This window comes from Empidonax traillii, unplaced genomic scaffold (assembly GCF_003031625.1).
Source record: "Empidonax traillii isolate 1590-97213 ecotype Southwest subspecies unplaced genomic scaffold, ASM303162v1 scaffold488:size1064334, whole genome shotgun sequence".
In the NCBI taxonomy this organism is placed as follows: domain Eukaryota; kingdom Metazoa; phylum Chordata; class Aves; order Passeriformes; family Tyrannidae; genus Empidonax; species Empidonax traillii.
This window is the reverse complement of record NW_020955681.1, coordinates 884479-908364: the sequence shown is the minus strand read 5'-3', so window position 1 is coordinate 908364 and position 23886 is coordinate 884479. Positions and strand designations below refer to the sequence as shown.

General features: G+C 36.8%; 1 protein-coding gene across 19 annotated transcripts in view; it reads right to left on the bottom strand.

The window, feature by feature from the left end:
* The window catches only part of MYT1L (myelin transcription factor 1 like), a 301410-nt gene that overhangs the window by 117619 nt on the left and 159905 nt on the right, over positions 1 to 23886 (bottom strand). For all 19 annotated transcript variants that reach the window (XM_027896219.1, XM_027896220.1, XM_027896218.1 and 16 more), the window contains 3 exons: positions 5697 to 5751; positions 5482 to 5515; positions 5111 to 5173 (listed from right to left, as the gene is read on the bottom strand). In XM_027896219.1, the coding sequence (XP_027752020.1) occupies positions 5111 to 5173; positions 5482 to 5515; positions 5697 to 5751 (152 nt within the window). The remainder of the gene's footprint in view (positions 1 to 5110; positions 5174 to 5481; positions 5516 to 5696; positions 5752 to 23886) is intronic.

Here is a 23886-nt window from a genome sequence, read left to right as displayed (position 1 = left end):
CGGCAGAATCCAAATGAGGCATACATCAGGAAGCAAGCACTCGACTTTAGCTCCAGAACATGCTCCTGTGAAGACAGGCAATTATTCACCCACGGCTGCAGCCATGGCAATCAAACTGGTGGGTGAAAAGGTATATGAAATGAAAAAATTTGAATAAGAAATATGGCACAACAAGCCACAGAAATTCAATAATTTTCTAATAACAGAGAGACATTTGAGTCTTTTAATTTTGAAGTTTGGGAGCCTGAATTATTTTGCTTGCTCTGTTAGAAAATACAGACTAAACTACAGTATATAATGGCAATACAACGGTATGTGAGGCCTTCTCTAATCAAAACAGCAATGCTAAACTCTAAGGTATTTACAAATTCAAATTAGTGTATGAAGTGAGGAATCTCATGCTTAAAGATAAAAAGTTGATCATAACAATTCTATCCATTCAATGCAATAAATCAGAGACTGCCAGGTAAAGCAACAAAGAAGTGGTGATATTAAGAAATTTGGTGGAAAATTAAAATGCAGTGTATTTTACAAAGTAAGGGACAACTCATACATTACAGATAAACACATCATTTTATGATCCATCTTCATTTTTGAGATTCACCTTTTTTTGCAAGACTTTGTATCAGTGACTAATTAAAATAAAGCCCTTACAAGTAAAATATGAACTGAGGAAAAGGCATGAAAATGAAAAGGTCAACAAAATGTTTAAGTTGGTTTAGTTAATCTGAATTCTTATTTTCAGCAACCAAATTGAAATTCATGATACAGTGAAAGCTCTACCAGCCTTTCCATTTTAAATCTGAAGGGTTTATCATTTGGCCTTAACAGTTCTACTTCACCAAAATTTTGTGCATATTGTTTCAGACCACGATTGTATTTGATTTAATTTTTATACAATAGCTTTATCTGCTTTCAAATATACACCGATGTATGCATTAAAAGAATTCTAAATTAATATACATAGTGCCAGGCTACCAGCATAAGAGTTTTTTAGGTTTCATTTGTTAGAATGGGTTTTGTTCTGAAACGTGTGGTAATTGGCAAGTGATTAATCCATTACAGAATCTAATTGCTTTTGTTACTTGAGAAAAAAAATAAAGCTATTATGCTAAGAAGATTTTAAAATAGGCCATTCTATGTAATCAGTATTTTTTTAATGGAATCTAGTTAGGATTTTTATGACATGTCTACATACCTATTTATATGGTAAATCATTGGCACCTATTTGACATATGATGTGTTTTAAAAGGATGCTAAATGCCGAGCAACAAAGTAAAGTACAGTATTTCTAAAAACCACCATTCACATCTATTTAGTCAATAACATGGATCAGTTTGCTCTCAATTACTGTGAAGTCTCTATGGGGTTTGCACCTGCAATACAGATCAGAAACTGGACTTTCACATTTATATTTGTATACACAAAATGTGAATCTTATTATCTTTAAAGCTGATTAATGGAAGTGGCATCCTGAAGACACAGTTGTGGGAACACGCTTCTGGTGTGGTCTGAGTCACTGCTATATACCCTGATGGACTGTTCATCAGGGTATATAAAAGTTAAAAGTATGCAATGATCTGGACCAAGCTTATTGTTCAAAATTAATTCACAGTTTTGAAGGTGTAAGAGTAGTGTTCATTATCATCCTGCTATGCACAATGGGCCAGAAAAGCTACCAAAGGAATACAATAAACAGTATCTGGAGCATGGCCCAGGGAGAGCCTCTGGTTTTCACTCCTAAGATTTGAATTCTTCTCTTGTCTCCACCACTATTTGAACATGTCTGTGGCTTTTGTTTTGTTTTGTTTTGTTTTGTTTTGTTTTGTTTTGTTTTGTTTTGTTTGCTTTCGGATCTTTCACAAGCTTTGTTTTCTTTTTATTTTTTAGTTCTATTGGCCTCAAGTGCCTGGAAACATAAACAACAGGTACTGAAGTCCTATTTGTGTAAATTTTAACACTGAGGCATTGCCTCATGTTGTGTATCATAAACAGTACTAGAGGGTCAGTGACAGCTTCAGGTTTCCAGATATTACTAAAGTACAAAAAAGAGATGAGGCTGCTCTGAAGAAGGCAGGCATACCACCTAACTTTTGGTCACTTTCCCTTAGTGCCCAAATTGGAATGCTAATCTTTCTGACTTTCTATGCAGTCGCTGGAGAGAGGTGCTTTCACCAAGTTAATTTCAGAGATCCCAGCACCTGCCCTGAAGTGCTCTTTGGAGAAATTTGTCCATCTAAGCTGCCTATTAGCTTGCCAAACTAACAAGCTGACATCAAGCACCAAATTTCAGAGCCAAGAGCAAAGTACCAAGTCATGCAAGGTTTTACTTCCCTTCCAAATAAAATTTGACCCAAAGAAAAAATCAAAAAGATGGAAATGATACAACAAGCTGTTACCATTGTTACCCTTCTAGAACCAGACTTGTGTTTTCATACACCTCAAAAGAAACATAACGACAGAGAAGGTCTGCTTGTTCTCCTAGTTCACCCTACATTGCAGCTCTTTCATAATTAAAACCATGTAAAAATACAACTGAGGTACAAATCGTATGATAAAACTCTCTGTTAACTTTTATCTAATATTTTATGAGCAGAATAATTTTGCATCCCCTGAATCTGTCTGCAAGTTTGAAAGGATCTGCTTTCAGTTCATGTTTAATATACTACCTGAACATGGTTTTCACTGTCACCTTGCTATTACAAGGATAAAATTACAATGAAAAAAAAAGTCCCTGATGTTTCAGATACTTCAAGACATTATAGAAGAAATGGAATTCTGGAGAGCTCTGACTACATCTAGTGGAAGCAAATACATTTCATTCCTAATAATGAGCTGGTCTGATATTGTGAATGAAAAGGTCTTAACCTCATTAAAATGCTCTGTAGCTCTAAACAGAGTTGAGTTAGGCATCAGCTGAGATACGCAATTCCCTGAACACGTAAAATTTTTAAGACAGTCTGATTTCCTTGGAAGAAATGTTTGGGTCTTTCCCAACCAAAAAGGAAAATTGAAAAAAAGAAAAATTCCTTCAGATTCTTTCAAAATGATAAATTTAGTAGTTATTGGTTGAGATATAAATATTACTCCTCTTTTATAAAATAGATATGTACACCGTAAACCTCCACAAAGAGCTTTGTGTTTTTATATTAAATAAGACATATATTGGCTAAATATATTTTGATTAGTGGATTGGCAATCAGGGTGACAAGAAAACATAAAAGCCCCACAAATTCTTTAGCAGGAAAAAAAGGAATTTTTGATGTATTTCCAATTTTTATTCTTTGCGCATCTGCCCAAAATTTCATTTAATTAACCACTCTGAGATTCAGTCTGTTCGTGTACTGACATACCAGGATCATGTCAAGAAAGCAAAATATGGAATTAATGTCTCAAAACTGCATGTAATCTTTCCAAACCTCACATCTATTCCTTCACCCAAAAGGGTGATTTTGTGTAAAATAGACACAGTCACTAACTCTAACACAAAGTTCGAGCAATTCAGAAGAAAAGTCATATTTTTTAAGCTAAAGAATTCCTTCTGTATGTTTTAAGGCTTTCATTTTTGAAATCTACAAAAGAATTCCATGAAGTGTAAAGAAATGTGTGTAGCTACAATCTTGTAACTAGAAAGGACGTTACAATCACGTCATTTAACTGTTGACTGTCATGAAATTTCTGTGGGAAGAGAAGGATTCAGTGCCATTCATTAATTTCTTTTGAGACTTATATTTACATAAAGAAAACAGACAAAAGAAAACCATGGTTTGAAATGAGAAGTCACAAGTGAATTTAAAAATAACAATTTTGGTTAATTTTCCTAATTCAGTGTTCCAACCTAACCAAGCCTTAAAATAACCACAAAAATGTTACTGCTCTTATGAGTGAAAAATTATTAAGAAAATAAATTTGAATAATTATTTTAAGGTTTCTATTGTTCAAATGGAATTCAAAGTAATTTTAATATCAGGAGTATCACTTTTCTTGATCTAATTTTGAAAGTATTTTCGGGATTGTCCCTAAGCTTCATTCACTGATAAGAAAAAAGGCACGTGAGTGGACTGAGTGGCACTGTTCAGTATCTTTTCCCATTTCAAATGAATGCCTAAACCACAAATGTCTTATTTCAATTTAATTCATAAACCCCATATGCCCTCATTACAAAGCAGTAATCAGAGCTGGTGTGAAATATGTGCTCTTATAAACACCACAAGTGCTTTAAAACCTGAAAAAGTCAAGAATGAAAAAAACCTTGAGAGTTTCAGAAGAATTTAACACTGGTCTGAACACCTCCCTCTACTGAGAAAAGAGATGGCCCAAACATCAGCCATTTTATCTCTTCCAATGGGCTGCCGTACGAAATATGTCAGATGAAATGCACAGCATGAGAGAAAAATACATGTATTATAAAGCTGTTAAAATTTCAAAATACTGCACAAGAAATTCATGGACAAATGATTCAGGAAAGGATTGGTGTTTACATAGATGTGCAACACTATTGATCACTGACCTTTCAGACACAGAATTGGAAAGACTGAGGTCTAAATTAATTTGAAAAACATGTAGTATGTGTAACATATGCTATCTTATATACAATTAAAAAATAAACAGCTAAAAAAATCTTCCTCAAGGAGATTCTCTACATATCATGGTTTAGAAACTGAAGTAAAGGTATTTATAGCTGCAGTATAACATTTGAACTCTGAAGTCTTATTATCACTGATTTGTCTTAAGCTTTGACCTTTGAATATAACCTGATCATTGAACTTAAAATACTCAGAAGCTTTTTCTCATTCAGTTATGAAATACATTAAATAACAGAAGAACATGACTGCCAACATGTAAGTAGGGCCAAATTTTCATTTGCAACACATGAGCAAGAGAACTGTATGCAAAAATTAAGAGAAGACTCACAATGAGGACAAGTCTCCTCAGCAAAAATGAGAGTTAAATTTTGTGTGACACTCAGAAAGAAAAAAAAAATCTGAATCTGAATGGCTTCTAAAATGCCTTATTGCTAATTTTTATCATTATTTGGTTTATCAAGGTCACGCCAGATAAATTGTTTACCAAATCTCTTCACTAAATTATGGAAAATTGTAGATGTTACCTTCTGTGTCTTGCATATTTGCCACTAACATGACCACTGCCATCACAGCCAGGTGTGGGACAGCTGCAAAAGAGAGAATTAATCATATAGGTGCTGGTATGCTGCAGAAAGATTATACTAAAAGCAAGCAGGCAGTAGGCATTACAGAGATGGAGGGCAACCAAGACAGAAAGAGAAATCAAATAACTGAAGGGGAAAAAAAAAAAAAAAGAGGGGATGCTTTTTATTAGCAAGTCTCGAGGGAATTAATTTCATCAGTGCAGCAGGGCATGAGCAAACCACCAATGAACTTGAAAGTGCATTATACCCATTAAAAGGCATGAATTTTCTAAATTGCTAATGGGGATACATTTTACACTCAGAGCACTAACCTGAACAGCTCTTGTATGGCTGGTTCCACGGGAACTGCAGAGAGATGGAAAATATATAAAAATTTATCATCTATTACAAGTACCCCTCTTCTACAAAAATTACCAGAAAGGTTGTGTAAAAGCAAGGGTCAGAATGAATTGTGCAAAGAGATTCTGGAGGATGAAGGTCACCCTGAGCAGGGGCCTTGAGTGATTTACTGAAGCAAGAGACGTACCTCGAACACCTTTGGAGCGTGTGCGATGGCGCTTCTCGTCTGCATCCACCTCCATCTGGGAATAGATTAGCAGGCAGTCAATGTTCTTATCCTGCATGCACAGACTATCAATGCACAGACTGATACAGTCTCTCACACAATTTATTGACACTATTTTAATTCCATTTTATCCTGTAAGGGAAAGTTCTACTTACAGGGGATTTTTAGGATCCTCATGTTTATTTAAAAACAGAAAATGAAGTAATTTCTGCTTTAAACAGTCGGTTTCCGTGCCCCGCTTTCATAGCAAATTGTGTGCAACTAAGTGCTGGTTCCTCTTTTCAAAGGGATATTTCTAATATAAATCACTGATTACTCCTGTATGTTTTGAAACAAGGATTCAATAGATTTCTATACAATTTAAAACTAAAGTCAAGATGTCACACACTACAGATCATTTTCTAACCAAACCCTTTTGCAATGGGAAAGAGAGGAAGGAATAATGACTGAAAAGGAGATGAAGAGTCATCCTTAGACCTTCAAATATTTCATGTTATTTAATATGGCATTACCATCCTTGCCAACATGTTTCAATGTGCTTTTCAAGTTTCAGGAATGTGCTCTCTCGTGACATGACTCAATCGTTACCTTCATTTTATAAACAGCTTGCCTATCCAGTGCAGCTTTATACCCAGTAATAAATATATCAATCTTAAATATTTACCTCACAAGGGCAAGGCTGCAGATTAGACCTTGTAAAGTGTCATAAATACTAATCTATAGCAGTTAACATAGAGTCATGTAATTTCTTCTGATTTCTCATGTACTATTGTCAACAGAATTTCCAAAGGAAACTACATAGGCTAGCTAGAATTTAGGATTTTGTTCAACATAAGCAAATTACACTGAACTATGTTAAGAGACTGTGTCAGGGAAAATATATTAAGTATCTGTATCACCAGCAACTTTAGATGTAGAAGAACAGGATGGCAAGATGGATCTAAAGTGCTTCATACATAGAGATGATACTGTAAAGGTCGGGAAGCACAGAAATAGACTATAATGTTCTAGTTCCCCCAGGGAAAAAAAAAACCAATCACCCCTTTATAGCAATATCCTTGGATTGATATCTTGTAAGAATGTCATATATCCCATGAAAAAACATGGGAATGGGTACAAGTTACTTCAGCTAACCCTTTAATCACCTAGCTTTCTGTGGTCAGTACCTTAGCACAAGTGGATTTGGGAAATAGACAGGAAGGAAGAAATCAAGGGGTGCTTTACAGAGCTCCCTCAACATATTATATCAGGAGAAAAGTCACCTCAACAAAATTTGTGGCTGACAGGGATTTGGTGAAAAGAAAGTGTCACTCTCACAAGGCTCTGCACTACTGATGTAGTTCTGCTTCTTGGCAGTCAACACCTGGTTCCTGGTAGTGTGATGTATTCCACACTGAAGGGGTGATCTTCTAAAATAAACAGGTGTCATGAAAGCTAATAAAGCACCGGCCTCTATTAGGGGGCTTCAGGTCAGTCTTCTGATAAGATATCTTTGTGTAATCTTGAGTGGGTTTCATTTTTATATTAAGACACCTACATATAGCTGTGTGCACACACATCTGGAGCGTAAGCTTCCATCTTCATCAACCAATGATGCTGCCTGAGATCCTGTAAGGTATCCCATCAAGCCTTCAACTGCCAGTCCAGAAAGGTAGAGAAGGGCACAGATAGATCCTCTGTTGTATGTCCCAACCCTGCGCAGAAGTTTCAGGTATCCTCTGGCATCAGAAGTGGCACCAACTACCTGTGCTTAGACAACTGAACTTAACCCCAGGTCAACACAGCCACCAGAGACTGAGGAACAACTCCTTTGATCACCTACTAGGTGTTTCTTCAGGCTGGACAGAATCAGTCTCTAGGCTGCCATATCAAAGCGCAAAACAGTATTTCTGGAATATAAAAATTACCCACCAGATGATAACATTCTTTTCCTTTTACTAATAAAAAACCAGTACATTGTGTTATTCTGTAACTCTTGCAATGTGTAAGGACTTGACAGGAGACCAGAAGTGAAGTTACTTGATCTTCAGACTAGTATGCTTTTCTAAAATGTTTGAAAAACATTATCTAGCCTCATTTGTCACCACTGAAAAATCTGCTGAAAGAACTATTATGATCTTAACCTGGAAATGCTGCCCCAGTTGTTATGATAATCTGTGTAAATTTAGAAGGGGCAAACTACAAAACAGATTTGCCTTTCTTTCTAAACCAGAGTAAGCACTTCAAGAATGCTGAGGATACAGTTTTAACTATATTATCAAAGAAGAAATCAACAAGCTGGAAAAGCCCCTACAGGATCTGCACAATACAGATCCAGAAGCAGGTCAAAGAAGTGAAAAAAGATCATAAAAGCTGCAGGCATGCAGCGCTACTTTAATTTTTGGTGTATATCCTACATAGCCTGCTGATTCTCTAGAAAAGCACAAATCCACCTGCTGTTGTCTGTGACCTAGATGCCCTCTCATATATGACAATGTGTGTCTTGCATGATCTAGGACACATCAAGTGCTGGTAGGTGCCTATGTTTAGCCAACTGATTCTTGCTTTGACTTTATTTATACACTCACTCACAGATCTTTGAGACTTTGTCATTTCAAAACTTCAGCTGTCACCCCTCCATGCTGGATGCTGGGAGCGAGCAATTTCATGAAATTCTAGTGAGGTCTAGATTGGTTCTGCAAAAGGAAAGTCACCTGGCAGGCTACCATAGCAGTCCTTGGAGGCACCCCTGGCACCTTCATGGCCAGGAACAGAATTCTACTCCTGAGACCATTAACCTCACAGGCTTCCTTGTTGTTTTCACATGCAGAAAAAGGAAATGTGGACCTTAGTCTCACAAAGAGTGCACCTCAGTAGTTCTGCTTTATTCATGACCTCTCCATTAAAGTTCTGCAGAATACTTAGTCACTGTTCCAGAAAAGAACTTGTGGACATTGAGGGCAGGCTGGCTAGAGTTAGTTTTAGCCTGTCATCTAAGATTATGTATGAAAGCAAAGAGGCAGGCATCAGGAATAGGAAGAGAAGAAATTTTTAACCTAGCTTCAAAGAGAAGCTCTAAAAATGAAAATGGAAAGGTCTAAGCTTATTAGAAGGATGGAGCACCTCTCCTATGAGGAAAGACTGAGAGAACTGGGATTGTTCCTAGAGAAGAGAAGGCTTCAAGGCGACCTAATTGTGGCCTTCCAGTAGTTGAAGGGAACCTACAAGAAAGATGGAGAGGGACTTTTTACAAGAGGACGTAGTGACAGGACAAGGGGGATGTCTTCAAACTGAGAGTAGGTTTAGATTAGATATTAGGAAGAAATTCTTTGCTGTGAGAGTGGTGAGACATTGGAACAGGCTGGCCAGAGAAGCTGTGAATGTCCCATCCCTGGGAGTGTTCAAGGCCAAATTGATGGAGCTCTGAGAAACCTGGTCTAGTGGAAGGTTCCCTGACCATGGCAGGGGGGAATGATCTTTATGGTCCCCTCCGACCCAGAACATTCTATGACTCTATGATTCTCTGAGTTTGTGATTCTTAATGCTGAGAAAGGAAAGATAAAAAAAGTCTTAGCAGAAATTAAATCTGTTAGTCAGAACTTAAAATAACCGAATTATTGGACATGCCTTACTTATACAGAAAGAAGTAGATCTAGCAACTCTGTACCTCTATTATGTGCATTCTTGTTATTGAGGATTTACAGAAACAAGGCCCTGAATAGTTACAGGTCAATGCTCTAACTAATAAACCACCAGACAGGGTACAAGAAGAGGTGTGTTATATTGATAGATATGTTGAAGACAACCAAACAGGGCATGGAACAGGTTGAGTAGTTTCTTTAGCATCTGAAGCAAACAAACAAACCCAAACCCAAAATAAAACAAACCCCAAACCAAAAATATCCCTTCCAACAAAAACAAACAAACAAAAACTAATAAAAAAAAAATCTGTGTTGTGATGAAGATTCTTGCGGGGGTGGCGGATGAATGCTATAACCACAGAAGTATCCTTGAAGTTTCTAAAAATTAACTAATACAATTCTCATGTAAGAAATTATTTAACCAGTGGACAAAAATTCTATATACTAAATACAAATTTTCTGGGTAAAAATCAAAAAAAGCTCTGTGTGGTCACCTATGTGCAGGCAATTAAGACCTATTATGTATTAATGTGTAGAATCTTATCCCAGTAACTACTACTAAATACAAAAACACACAAACACAAGGTGCTTTAGAAGCATCACTACTGGAAAGCTGGAAACAATAATGAGAAAAACTGAGAAGAAGAAAATCTTTTAAGATGAAATTACTATGACTAGGAGCACTTTAAAATATGTCATTAAATGTTAAAAATAAAAAAAGGCACATAATCACATGAGAAGCATTCACTAGTAACAGAGAAATGAAAATAAAATAAAGAGAAAGGCAATACCCCCTCTTCAGTACTCCAAAGCTTAAAAAAACAACCTCTAGCTTGTAAGGATTAAAAAATAATTCATATGGACTCATACACACACAGAACAGTTTATCAGGAAACATAAACTACCAATAATGGTGAATTAAAAATATCAAAGAAAACCAAATGTTGAATGGGAAACACAGTAATAACAAGAAATCACTTAAACATATCTGGAAGAATTTTTGATTATTATTATTGAGAAACATAGTAACGAACAAGAAAATTAAAAAAAAAAATTATTTGTCATCTTAAAATCAAAGTCTCAGACAACATTTACCCCTCCATCCCCCCAAAAACCACAGCCTAATAGCTCTTGAAGACATGGTTGTTGTTAAGAAACAAACCCAGAATACTTGGGAAATAGTGGAGAACTGAAAAAAAAATTCTGAAAAAAATTTACTTTTAACTTTTTAAATTAATCTTTACTAATCCCTGAAAAGATGGTGTGGCTCACCAAGTTAGTCTTCCTGATGCTGACCCTTGGTAAGATCATACAGCAATACGGAATACAAGATGACATAAAGAAGCTCTTCCTCATATTCAGGCGGAACTTCCTGTGCATCAGTTTTTGCCAGTTGCCTCCTGTCCTATTCTTGGCACCACCAAGAAAAGCCTGGCTCTGTCCTCTTGACACCCTCCCTTCAGATACTTACAGACATTGATGAGGTCTCCTCTCAGTTGTCTCTTCTTGAGTCTGAACAGGCCCAAGTCTGAACATTATTTTCTAATAATGATAACTGTCAGGTATAACTGTCCTCATAATATAAGTTTTTAGAAGCTGAATGTGTTTTGTGAGACACTGTTTAACCTATTTGGTAAATGGGATATTTACCAGTTACTCCAATGGGTCCCCAAATATCTCTTCAATTTATTACATACTTTTCACAACATGAAAGTCAGTAACTGTACTTTTGACATATTGACCTCCACTTTCAAATAATATAAGACAAAAAAGTCACAACTGGAAAAACCACTGTGTAAAATAAGTAAGAAAACACTGTCCTAGATTTAAACTGAAGGTACAGGGCATAATTTTTTACAACATACCTAATAATTTACTTTAAGTAGCTGTTCCTCTGGTTCATGCAATTCAGATAAAGTTCTGGGTAAACCCGAATTCATGCAACATGACCGAGAAGAAAGAAAAGGCAACTCTAATGATCAAGAAAAAAGAAAGTGCTGCCAACATATTAATACAAATTAATTAAAATCTGGATTGAATTAATGTAAATTTATTTTAGACAACTAAAAATACCAATGGTTGGCATGTGATTTCTACCATGGCACTTAAACTACAAAGTTATGGCACTCTTCCAGAGGTACATTAAGATAATACTTTATGTGTCCTTACATTGCCCCTCAATGCTTCCTCAACCTACAATAACCCAGGATTTAGGCACTATGTAAGTTTATATTTTAAACTACTTGATCAAAACATGGTCACGGATGTATAGTTTCACTTGCAAATGCTACAATCAAGCAACAAAGGAATATAACGTGAAGATTCTGGGGAATTAAAATATGCAGATCAGGTTAAACTAAATGGAGGGGTAGACTCTGATCTCTGTGGTGACAGTGACAGAACCCAAGGGAATGGCCTGAAGCTGTCTCAGGAAACGTTTAGGTTAGATATCAGAAAGAGGTTCTTCACCCAAAGGGTGGTTGGGCACTGAACAGGCTTCTAAGGGAGGTCATCACAGCACCAAGCCTGGCACAGTTAAAGAATCATTTGGACGATACTCTCAGGCACATGAGTCCCACCATGACTCTTGCGGATGATCCTTTGCAGGGCCAGGAGTTGGACTTGATGATCCTTGTGGGTCACTTCCAACTTGGCATATTCTGTGATTCTCTAAACAGACTCTCAGGGTAAAAACCCCTGACTTTGTATATTACATCAGAGCTTACTTCAGTAGACCTGATCCCCGAAGTCTATGTAGAACTCCCTACTCAATCTACCAAGGTCTTTTGGACTCGCTGATGCAACTTGCATAATGCTGTGCTTCAGCAGATCTTCCTCTCCCCTAAGTATAGAATCACAGAACCACAGAATGTCAAGGGGGCTGGAATGGACCTTAGATATCATTTAGTCCCAGGTCCCCCTGCCACAGGCAGGGATACCAAACCTGACCACACCTGAATCAGTAACAATATTTGAACCTTAATTTATGCCTTACTGATCATAGTCTTATAAATTAATTGCATTCTAGGAGAAAATGAGTGCCTTTGAAGGTGAAGAGAGAGCAGTTGATGGCATTTAACTCAACTTTAAAAAGGTTTTTGACATAGTATTCTTATGTCGTTATGACTGTATTTGTACAGTTCTTTAAAATCAATTCTTAATATTTCAATTCTCTTAGTTAAATGTGGCCTATTACTTCTCTTAACAAGCACAATAAAATTCAGTATCTTGATTCTGACAGAAAACCTCTATGACCCTCCTAAATATATTTAATGAACTTGTTTCTGATTGTAACATCTACAAGACAGCACAGACACAAAATTTCAGGATAGAAAATTACTCTAAGAAGCTACTGGAGTGCTTAGAAAAAGTCAGGTAGAAGGGAAGGCAAATTCCCTGTCCTTTCAGACCCTTTCCCCCAAAAACCCAGATGCCTTCTTGGCACAGACATCTGAAATTTAGTTCAAATATTTTAGAACACCCTTTTCAGTAAAAGGCAAATTAATAAAAGAATTACTGTATTTGAATCTTCCCCTCAGGAAAACACCAGCATGCAACAAGGCCCTCTCAGAGCAGAGTTCCAGAGGGAACTCTGCAAAGATAAAAGTTACAAGTTGAGGGTACATAATACAAAGCAACCTAGTAGGCATGTGGGCAATTTAATGACTAGAATATAAATTACTCCTTTGCCCTCTTCCACTTGTGATGAACACACAAAGCTTTTATTAATATCAAGGAGACTCCTTCTTGCAGAACAATAGGAGAATCTATCCTCAGGTCTTGTTCTGAAACTTTGAGTAAGAGTCATTTTCCTGCTGGAATGCACAGAGGAAATCCAAGCCTTTCATTTTAAGATGAGCAGTACAGGTTGCAGACAAATCTGTAAATGCAGGCCAGAATAAGCAGAATTCTGATAAATTTACAAGTTCACCATTTATTCCTTTTGTGGGAAAATATATTTGGATTCAGTGAAGTAAAATGAAAGGAAGGAAGAAACACTTTCAAGTATTTCTCACTGCCCTCAGATTAGTTGAGGTGGAAAAGACCCAAAGTTCATGCAGGTCAATTGAGCATCTTTCTCTTATTACCTTTTTTACATTCTTAGATATGAGTAATGAGGAAGTAGTGTGGAAAATACAGGTAAGAAGAAATAGCACTGGATCTACAGCACTTTTTTCTTAGGAGAGAAGATACCCTGTCATCAGTCTTTGGGTATGTTCAGTGAATAGGCTTTGGGACATAAGCTGTAACAGAACCAGAATTTCCATCGGGAAGAAGACGCCCAGAATATGTCTACACAGCTGAGCAATTCAAATTACACCATCCTTTAACCCCTCCTGCACCAGGCCACCCGTGGTCAGGGTGATGAGTGCCAGTGCATGCTGACAGGACCATGCAATACTGAAGTCTCAGGAAGTTTAATGCCGTCATATTGATTTCCCATCCCCCATTTATAAGCATTTCTAAGCATATGTATTCTTCACAGGAGAAGGAAAAGAAGTGTTTTCACAATTTTACAGTTGCTGTTAAGGCTGATATTTTGGTCATACAGGTTCAAACAAGGATTCACACTTCCTTGCATTAGATGTAGACATTGAAAGAAAGCAGTCTCTGATTCAAAGGCCTTCTAATAAGACTCTAAATAAAACAGAAGAGATAAGAGGTCTATATACTTCCCTATGTCAGTCAGCAATGCCGTCAAAAGCAGCACAGATTAAAGTCAAATGTAAAATTTATAGTAAAAATCAGAAAATAAATACAGAGAAATATTTTGAACTTAACTGTAATTTCCATGTCATGAATAGAAGCATATCATGCTACTTTCACATGGGGGGATAAGCAACCTAAAGCTCTAGGAACTTCAAGAAATGAGATTTCTTGAAGATTATCTTCTGTAGTATTGGTGATTCTGAACCAAATTTGCACCAAATTCTAGAAATTCTGGTAGCATGGGGTTACAGCCATAAAAATCAAGACACTATAATAGTTCTTATCCAATAGTCTAGCAGCTCTTAGTTGCACTTAGAATGACCTAAAAGACCTTCTTAGTCCTTCTGTCTGGATGGGTGTCTGGTTGTGTGCCTTGGTCTGCACTGCCAACCGGGGCAGGGCCTGAGGGGCTGTCTGTAAGATGTCAGTCACTGGGGAAACTGGGATGCAGTAACTGGGCAGACTGATCCCAGCTGCTGCAGGGATCCACCGTGCATATATGGAGACATATGTACACAAGTTTTTTTCAGTGGCCCTCCAATCTGCTCAGCCAGAGAGAACAGGATGAGGCTGCTGTGATGTCTGTGTTCACACAAGTTCTCTTAAGTGTTTGTCCAGAATCTGTGTGAGCAGCCATGTATGTGTGTATTTATGTCTATATACATGCAGTGTACACATGTGCTTTGTGTACATGAGCCTGCTGAGAATGAATCTTCAGCCTTGCTACTGGCTGAACTTAGGGACAGGGAGTAGCAGCAGCCTTGCCTCTCTTCAAGGTTTTGGATCTGGCACGATTTATTTTCCTCTAAAAACCCCGTTCCCAAATACAACGTGTTGGAAAACGACAGATATAAGGTATCAGAAAAGTTCTTTTTCTACCTCGAAAGTTGAAGTGTGGCAATTTGTTAAATTTTGTACAGGAACAAAGGCAGAAAAATAATTAGGTCACGGCAGACCTTGATTTATCATATTATGGAAGAAAATTGGTAAGAAGAGCACTTTAAAAGAAAAAAATGCATTAGAATATTTAATTTTTATAAATTTAGGAAGCCAATAAGACTTACTGATATACAAAAAATTAAATTTCACAGACACAGGGCTCACAAGTAACACAAAACGTTCTACAATTTCACTGTTAAGCTTTAAACCCACTAGCTTAGGGAAGGCGTGCAAGGCAGGTGTACAGTCTCTATAAATCTACTTCCACCCTTGGCACACATGTAACTTGTCCTGACACCAAATGCCTACGTGCAAGTCCTGAGGTAGAATATGCTCCAAAAGACAGGTTTGCATTTAACCTGTAGGATTTAATATCAAAGACTAATTTCTTGGAAGTTTACGTTCTGAACAAGCACTGATACCTGAAAACACCTTTTCTTCATATACATCTTCTAAGTATATACAATGGTCTTTTGGGCACAGCAATTTAATGAAAGTTTCCTTATTTCTATTTGTCTAATATTTTGCATGTATGTTTCTATAAGCACATATTTTATCAGCCAAAGTGTAACTACATCAGATGGGCTGTAACCAAGTCTTTTCTATAACTTATTAGCACTACACACCTCTGAATTACCATTAAAATCCTAGGAGAATAAACAACAAGCCAAATATGGGGCACTTTAATAACCCACATCAATACTGAGGAACCTGCAGCGTAGTACCTATCACTACACGCAGAAATGAGAGCGCACAATAAAAAGCCAAAGCACATTCATGGAAATTCAGGTCAGAGTAGTCATAACTTAAGAGTTTTAGCTTTATCTTTGAATGTCCTAATGACTGTAATCACAGTCATGCTGTGTTTCAATCTCTTTGTTGCCTTGAATCACCCACATGCAAGTCAGACCTAGAGGCCCTTTGGTAGGAAACAACCTCCCAAATCTGTGCCTGGCAAACTGCTTGGAAAAGTGCACACAGCTCTGCAGAAACATAAAGTCACTGACTTGTCCTCACAGTTCAGCCAGAAGCAGAGTTGTAAGAGTTACAACTCTTATTCTCTTAAGAGCTTCAACCCAAAAGATCATTGTGGAAAATGAGATGGGCAAAAAAGCTTTCAACTGTCTGACTTTGCTTGCCAAATCTCACTTGAACTCTTCCACAGCAAGTGCCAGGCTCACCCTGCCCTACCTCCATTAGGTATAGGATTTCTGAAGTAATGATATAATGTCTGTTTGCACATCTTGTGCATTTTTTTTACATTGGGTTAGGGTTTACCCCCCAAAACTTACTATATTATCTAAGTCTGTACTGAGGAGACCGTTAGTTTATCATGGACTTATTCATCCTTTAAATGTATAAAATACATATTTTTCTGAATCCAAGGAGAAAAGAGAAGAAGAAATTTAAATATATTTGGTATCGTCATGTATTCTGTTTCTCACCAAGAAGTATACACAGACATGTATGATCTAAAATGCCCATAATGAGCTTTTTTATAAGCCATCACCACATCCACAAATTGATATTATTTACTACAACTAACACACTGAGGTTTGTTGATCCAATATAGCTTCCCCTGTAGAAAACAGGAGTATCTTCACCAGCACTGAATCAGACTGGCAATTATCAAAGACAACTATAAGCATTTCAGAGCAAAACAGACCAAAGCATCACATGAAATAAGTGTTATTAAAAAGACAGTATTGTGTTTAAGGTTTGATTAAACATGATTAAACATAAGCTAACTCTAGTGGATATGTACCACGCAAAAGACAAGCATTTCAGGTAAAGAAAGAGACCACATTTATTAATTATATCTTCTTTTTAATTCTAAAAGGAAACTGGGTAGGCCTCTAAGTTTAGTAAACTATCAGTCTTCACTCTGAAAGCAGGTTAGGATAGTAAAAAAAAAATCTCTTAGTCTCTTAAAACTACCTAATTGCTGCCGCTGTTAAGTGATTAGCATCCCTTCTTTCCCATTCTCTACTACACAACAATGAAAGTTTATTTCTGTTTTAAGTTTTGTCTAATCACAGCAATGCTGAGGGTACTATTTCAGAACTAAATGGTATCAAAAGTGTTTGTTGCTATTAGTGTGCAGGCCATTATGCTTATCAAAGGGTGTGTTATAAATAGCTTGCAGCCACTAGAAATGCAACAATTAGCTGATAAATTAATAAGACAGACAAGTAAAATATCAATCATGGCACTACTAACATAATTAGCATAAATTACACAGGATCACAGATTACTGCAGTTGTTGCATAAAATAAGAGCACCTACTTCAGTTGTTCAGTAACTTGCATATTTTTAACACTATAACTATACAACACAATGCTCGAAAGATAAAAAAGAGACAAAAAAAATAATGAATATTTATTGGTACTTTTCTGCTCAAAACTTGTTTATAGCAATTTCTGTGGTTAAAATAAAGGAGGGGGGGGAGAGAAAAAAGAAATAAGGCTCAAACGGACAGGATTTTGTAGCTTAACATGTGCAGGAAAACCCAAATATCTTTCTAGGACACAGATGACAGCAAGTGTAGTGATAACTACTGCATGGTGACCTAGTGGCCTGTATGAGGCACAAGCAAGTGCTGCATTAAAGCATGCCTGTTATTACCAGCATAGTTAGAAAATTCAGTGTTTGCATGAGTTTTAGAATGCACTTAAGCTGACACAGATAGTGCCACTTTAATTCCTGGAAGGAAAGGACAACCAGGAATAGATTTTATTTTAGTTTCTTAATATATATTTATTATTTTTTTCAATTTTCTTTCATTTCTTTCTGTTACTCTGATATCAGAGCACCTGTAAATCCTATTATTATAAATACGGATTTTTAAAGTAAAGTGAAAAGCACATTTATTCTTAACAAGGCACAAAAGAGATTTCCTGCTTCAGAAACTTAAGCTGTCTGTAGCAGTTTCAAGATCTAGAAAAACTTGTTGTTAAATAATTCAAAGTGGCCAAACAGACCAAATTGGTAGAACCATCCATATTCTGTCCTCAGTTAAAACTTTGCCTTCTGACTTAATACAGTTACTCAGATAACAGTGAGAAAGAACTGTATTAACTCCGTTCATGTTTCTACGATATGAGGGTAAAAGAATGAAAACTAAGACTTTCAAACTTAGTTTTTGCATCCTTAATGTCAGTTTTGTGAGATACTCTCCTTTTATACCACCAGCTAAGCAGGACCAATGGTGTAAAAATTTTATTTCCTTGACTCATGTTGTAAAGTTAGGAAACTACATCATTAGGTTTTGTTTTGACAACTAGGTGAAAAGACTGAAGTGAAATGTGCATAAAAAAGGTCCCTTTCATCCTTGAGTAATAGAGATAAACCTAAGAAGATTTTTAGATGTATGTGCATTATTTTACATACGCTCTGAAAGACTTGATCTGATGAGGACAGGGTTGTAGAGTGCAGGTGCTTCCCTGCATTCCAGGCTCTTTTCTTCTCAGATTTCATGTTAAATCCTTAACATGAAATTTAGGATCAGAGGCAGCATTTCTGAGGAGACAATATACTTTTAATACAGTTATTATGCTGTCTGGGTGAGAGAATTTTTCTTAGAATATGCAAAGAAAGCCATTTATGCAGAAAAAAAGTATTCTGGCTCCCAAAGACATTGAAACAGGATGTCCAAAGTTCTGTCTGTTCTTACCACCTATAGGAAAGGAATAGTGCCAACAACAGGAGGGAAATCTGCCTTTATAAAATTTGCAACAGCAAAAAGGCTTAGTGCTTCTAATTGTTGTTATTTTATAAAGTTGTGACACCTTTTTTGCATAAACCAATGTCTGGCATGTCTGCAGAAGGCCTTCAGAATAAAAAAAGGTCAAAATTTGTTAAAAAAATTATGAAAATAATTAAACAAACACCTGATATTACAAAGGTATAACGCAAAATTATTCCTCTGAGCTATACGTCCTCAAGAGTTCATGTATGATACAGGTATCACATACCAGTATTATATACACAGAAAACTAAAATTAAACTTGCACGCAAACTCAGATGTTGTAAACATGTATTCATATAGATGTACAAATGAAAGATTGAAAAATGCCTAAAAATATAAGTCCCTTCCTAATAAATTACAAAGATGGACCACATCAATGTGCTGAAAGTCATGCACGCTTGCTCTGTACGTCAGATCATGCTGGTCTATAATGAAACATAATACACAGATCCTTGAGCTCGTGTCATGGCCCACTGACGTAAAAACTGAAACATATTTATTTGTTTATACTGCAAGTCTTCTGGGCAGGGCATATGTTTGTACAGCATTTGGCAAAATAAAGTTCTGGATTGTGATTACAGCCCATATGCACTACAGCACTGCAAGCACTACAAGTGCATGTACAGTCATTTTCAAGGCTGAGCAGGGATATTCAGCCTAAGAGTTCCCTAAAATTAACGAGTAAAGGTAGGCAATGGATACCCCAGAAACACTTCCCATGAGAATATCCTACTGTTTTCATGCAAACAGAGAAGAAAGCCACAAAAAACCCAGAAATCTAGCTGGAGACTGTCTAAGCGCAAACATTAGAGATTGAGCACGTTCAGCTCTGGGACCCACAACATCAAGAACATGGACCAGCTGAAGCAAGACCACAGGAGGCCATGAAAATGATCGAAGGGCTGGAGCACCTCTCCCATGAAGACAGGCTGAGACAGTTGGGGTTGCTCATCCTGGAGAAGAGTCACTCCAGGGAGAATGTGAAGCACCTTCCAGTGCCTAAAGGGAGCTGCAAGAAAGATGGACAGACTTCTTTACAAAGGCACATAGTGACAGGACAAGGGGGAATGATTTCAAACTGAAAGAGGGGGACACATTTAGATAGATATGATGAAAATCTTCACTACGAGGGTGGTGAGGCACTCAAACAGGTTGCCCCAAGAAGTTGTGACTTCCCCATCCCTGAAAGTGTTCAAGGCTGGGTTGGACAGGGCTTTGAGCAACCTGGTCTAGTGGAAGGTGTTCTCACTCGTAGTAGGTGAGTTGCAACGAAATGATCATCAAGGTCTCTTCCAACTGAAACTATCCCATGATTCCACGATAATAAACTACCTGAAGACATATCAGAAAAAAAAATTGGAACAAATGAGTTGCAAAAGACAAAGTAATACAAACATGTTTCTCAAAAAAAGTCTTTCTGTCTAATAGGATGAAAAAAAAAAGAATATTAGTGCAAACAAAAACAGGAATTGCACCTTCATAGCAAGTTATGGAATTACATAGATTTCTCTTTTTCCTTAATAATTGTGCATTCTCAGCAGGATGGAAACCGCAGATCAGAAAAACGCTGCAAAATGTTGACAGTCACTAGATGCAGTAGTTATCCTGGAGGTGAAATCAGAGCCTTAGCATAATACTGCACTTTTATATGTGTTCAAAATTTATCTTGTGCAATACCTATCACTTTACATTTTTATAAGCTACAAATTTGATTGTCAGAGAACTGTCACATGAGAATGACTGACACCTAGGTTAAATAAACACACGAGGCGAGGAAATCCAGCAACAGGAGAGGCAACTAAGAGCATCGGACTGTTTCTGATGAATGTTTTTGGTGATCCTCATTTCGAGAGATCTATTAGGCTGCTGCAAACTTACTTCATATATATGAATGATGTGCAGAAATCCCTATAGTCCTCTGCTCTGTCTTACTTAAAAATAAAGCTGTATCACATCCATTCTAGAAACTGATATGCAGATGAGCTATTGTACTTATCTCTTCACTCTATATTAGGCCTTACCCAGAACATTATCCCTTTTGTTCCGTTCTTAATTTATTCTCCTGTTATGGGTATAATGAAACAGGACTGTAAATGACCAGCATTCATAAAGATCAAGTTGAGGATAATTCCATTACTGCATCAGACTGGGACATGAAAATGAAAAGCCATTTCCATTGAGGTCAAATGAAAATCCACTGGTTTATGAGGTCAGGATTTTGTTCCCAATGTCTAACCCAGAGTTTCCAAGTACTGTCTTGGGAATACCAGCATGTCTAAGTAGGTTACCAGATAGTATCTGAAATTTTAGGTTATTATAAATGCTTCATTCAAGCACCATGGTGCATATAGGCATCTCATTGTGTGAGATACAATAATATTTGAGAAGCTAACAAAGATTGTGAAATTCTCATAATCAGGATTCCTAAACTATAAAAAGGATTGAGATCTACTAGTGAACATCTCTAGAAATTTGCATGGATTTCTACACCCACCCCTACCCTCAATCACTCCCTAACCTTCAAAAAGTATGTGTCATCCTCCTCCAATGAATGGACTGGCACTACAAGATTTTAAATCCATAAGTTTCTATTGCTCTGTTCTGCTTTCTGGCTATCAGCACTTCATGTTAAAGTGCTCCAGTTTCTCTTTGCAACCAAAAGACCTACAAAAGATTATTGTTCTAATGGAAAGTTACATTTTTGTGCAACTGATACTACAAATAGCATCTTTCAGAAAATCCTCTAATATTATTAACCACCATTTTCCTGACAGGTTCTTTTTCATGCTTAAGTCACAGATGAAGATTCTTCCTATAAAATCTTCATTCCCCTCTTCCAAAATTCTCCAAAGTTCATCTACAATACTATGGTTATGGGATTAGGTAACGTTGCCTACCTACAGTATGCAGTCACAAATCTTAAACTTCACCCTGAGATTATCTCAGTTGCTCAGAGCATGGTGCCAACAACACCAAGGGTATGGGTTCGATCCCTGCATGGGCCATTCACTTAAGACTTGGACTTGATGATCCTTGTGGGTCCCTTCTAACTTAAGACTATTCTGTGATACAACAGTTTGTTTATGGGATTAGCTGATATTGCCCACCTACAGTATGCAGTCACAAATTTTAAACTGCACCTAAGTCATAGAATCTTGTGTTTGCTATTAGGAAGGTGTCTGCAAGAGCTGAGAACCAGGCAGTAGGAAATTAAAGATACAGAAATTTAGATGTAGATTAAGCTCTTTGTATTTTCAGAAGTTTTACTCACACTTATTTGAAATCGCTGAGGACATCTATAGATTATATAATAGCAGTTTTGTGACTAGCATCTCTGTTGTTCTTCCTTCTTTCTTGATTTCATGCATCACACCCTGTTGTGAATTAGAGCATAACCAATCTGAAGGGGGAATTGTCTTTTAATCCCACTTGGTATCTCCAAATAAAATTTTCACATTCCTTCAGTCATAGTATTCCAGTCTCTATGCCTCTGGTGGAAAAAATACCAGAGTACTATTGGACAGATGATTTAAAAATGCAGTCAGATATTCCTGCTACAACATAAAAGGAAAGAGTAAAATCTGGAAGTAGAGGTCACAGAAAGCCAAAGAATCAATGCATTATTATCACATTATCTAGTATTTTTAGTGGGATTGGAAAAGTAACACAGAGAAAGCAGAGACAAAGTAATACTCAAAATGGTTGCCCTAATCAATTCTGTTTTCTGATCTGTTTCTTCAGGTTATTTTCCAAATTCTTTTTCAACTCTGACTCCATTACCTCTTCTCGTTGTCTTTATACTCACCCACAGCATTTGCTGTGTACCAGCTGCTTGATAGCAAAATGAAATGGTTACATTTCTGACTTTTTACAGTGGAGGTATATATATTTTAGGTCATTCCACTAAAAAGTGTATTTTATCATACTAATATATCTTTCATTATCATTCCAAGATCCTTCTACAGGGCTGCAGGTTTTTGCTTACTTTTGATTAAGAAAAGCCTTCAAAATGACAGTCATTAAAATTTCTGCACGAACTAGTTATATGTACTATTCTTGCAGACTTTAATATCTTTATTTCTTGATTTGTTTTTGACTGAGATATGTGTGCATGTGTGTCTGTGTATGTCTGTATATGAAAGTATGCACATTATATATATATCTATAAAGCATGCACTCACATCCATATATGTTCCTTCTGTTAGTATTAAAAAATACGTAAGGAGATGTGGTTTACAACACATTCCTCTTTATGAGGAAAACAGAACTATGTTTGAGTAAGAAATAAATCCAAACCCTAAAAACCTTAAAATACAGGTTTTAGATTGGAAACCCAGACAGACCTACAACTACATTGGCACTCACAGGCACCATGGTGATGTCTGCTTTTTCAGGCTGCACAATACTGTAACACAGCGATAGCTTCTGTGCTTTATTGCTCTAGGTTTTCAGGTTTCCATGGAAATGTGTGGGAATCCCAACATAAGGGATAAATAGCAGGCTATCCAACTCACACCATGGTGCTGGATGTCTGAACAGCTGACTGCAAGAACAGCCATTGCAAGAACAAAAATACACATAATACAATACTGCACATAAGGTTGGAGCCAAAGCAAACAGACACGACTGTGCCCCAAAAGAACACATGTAAATTGTTGTAGTACATACATAAAAATCCGCAAGAATAAAGCTTTACACAGTTCTGAAGCTGCCCAGGGTACAAATACAGGTACTGTATGATGTTTTCAAACTAATTAATTGAGAAAGTCATAGCTAATTAAAGCAGAGCCCAATTTTCCTACTATTAACTTTACTACACAGATGGTGAATTAAAGAAAAAAAATTATGTGTGGTTTTAAAATTCTACTAATACTAATGCCGAAGGACCGATCAACTGCTGTGCAAGCCTTGGTTTCACAAATGGATAGATCAGTTACAGAAAACTCACAGCGTAGTAAAACAATGTCTCTATTTGGGTGTTGAGGATTCCTGCCAGTTCTTCTGCCCTTTTACATGAAAGTTACAGGGTCATGCGGTTCCTTCCCATTTGCTGTTAGTATCTAAGATTCACATAATTGTTGGCACGGACACATAAATGCAATTTTTTTATTAATGAGTTACTGAAAACCAGAAC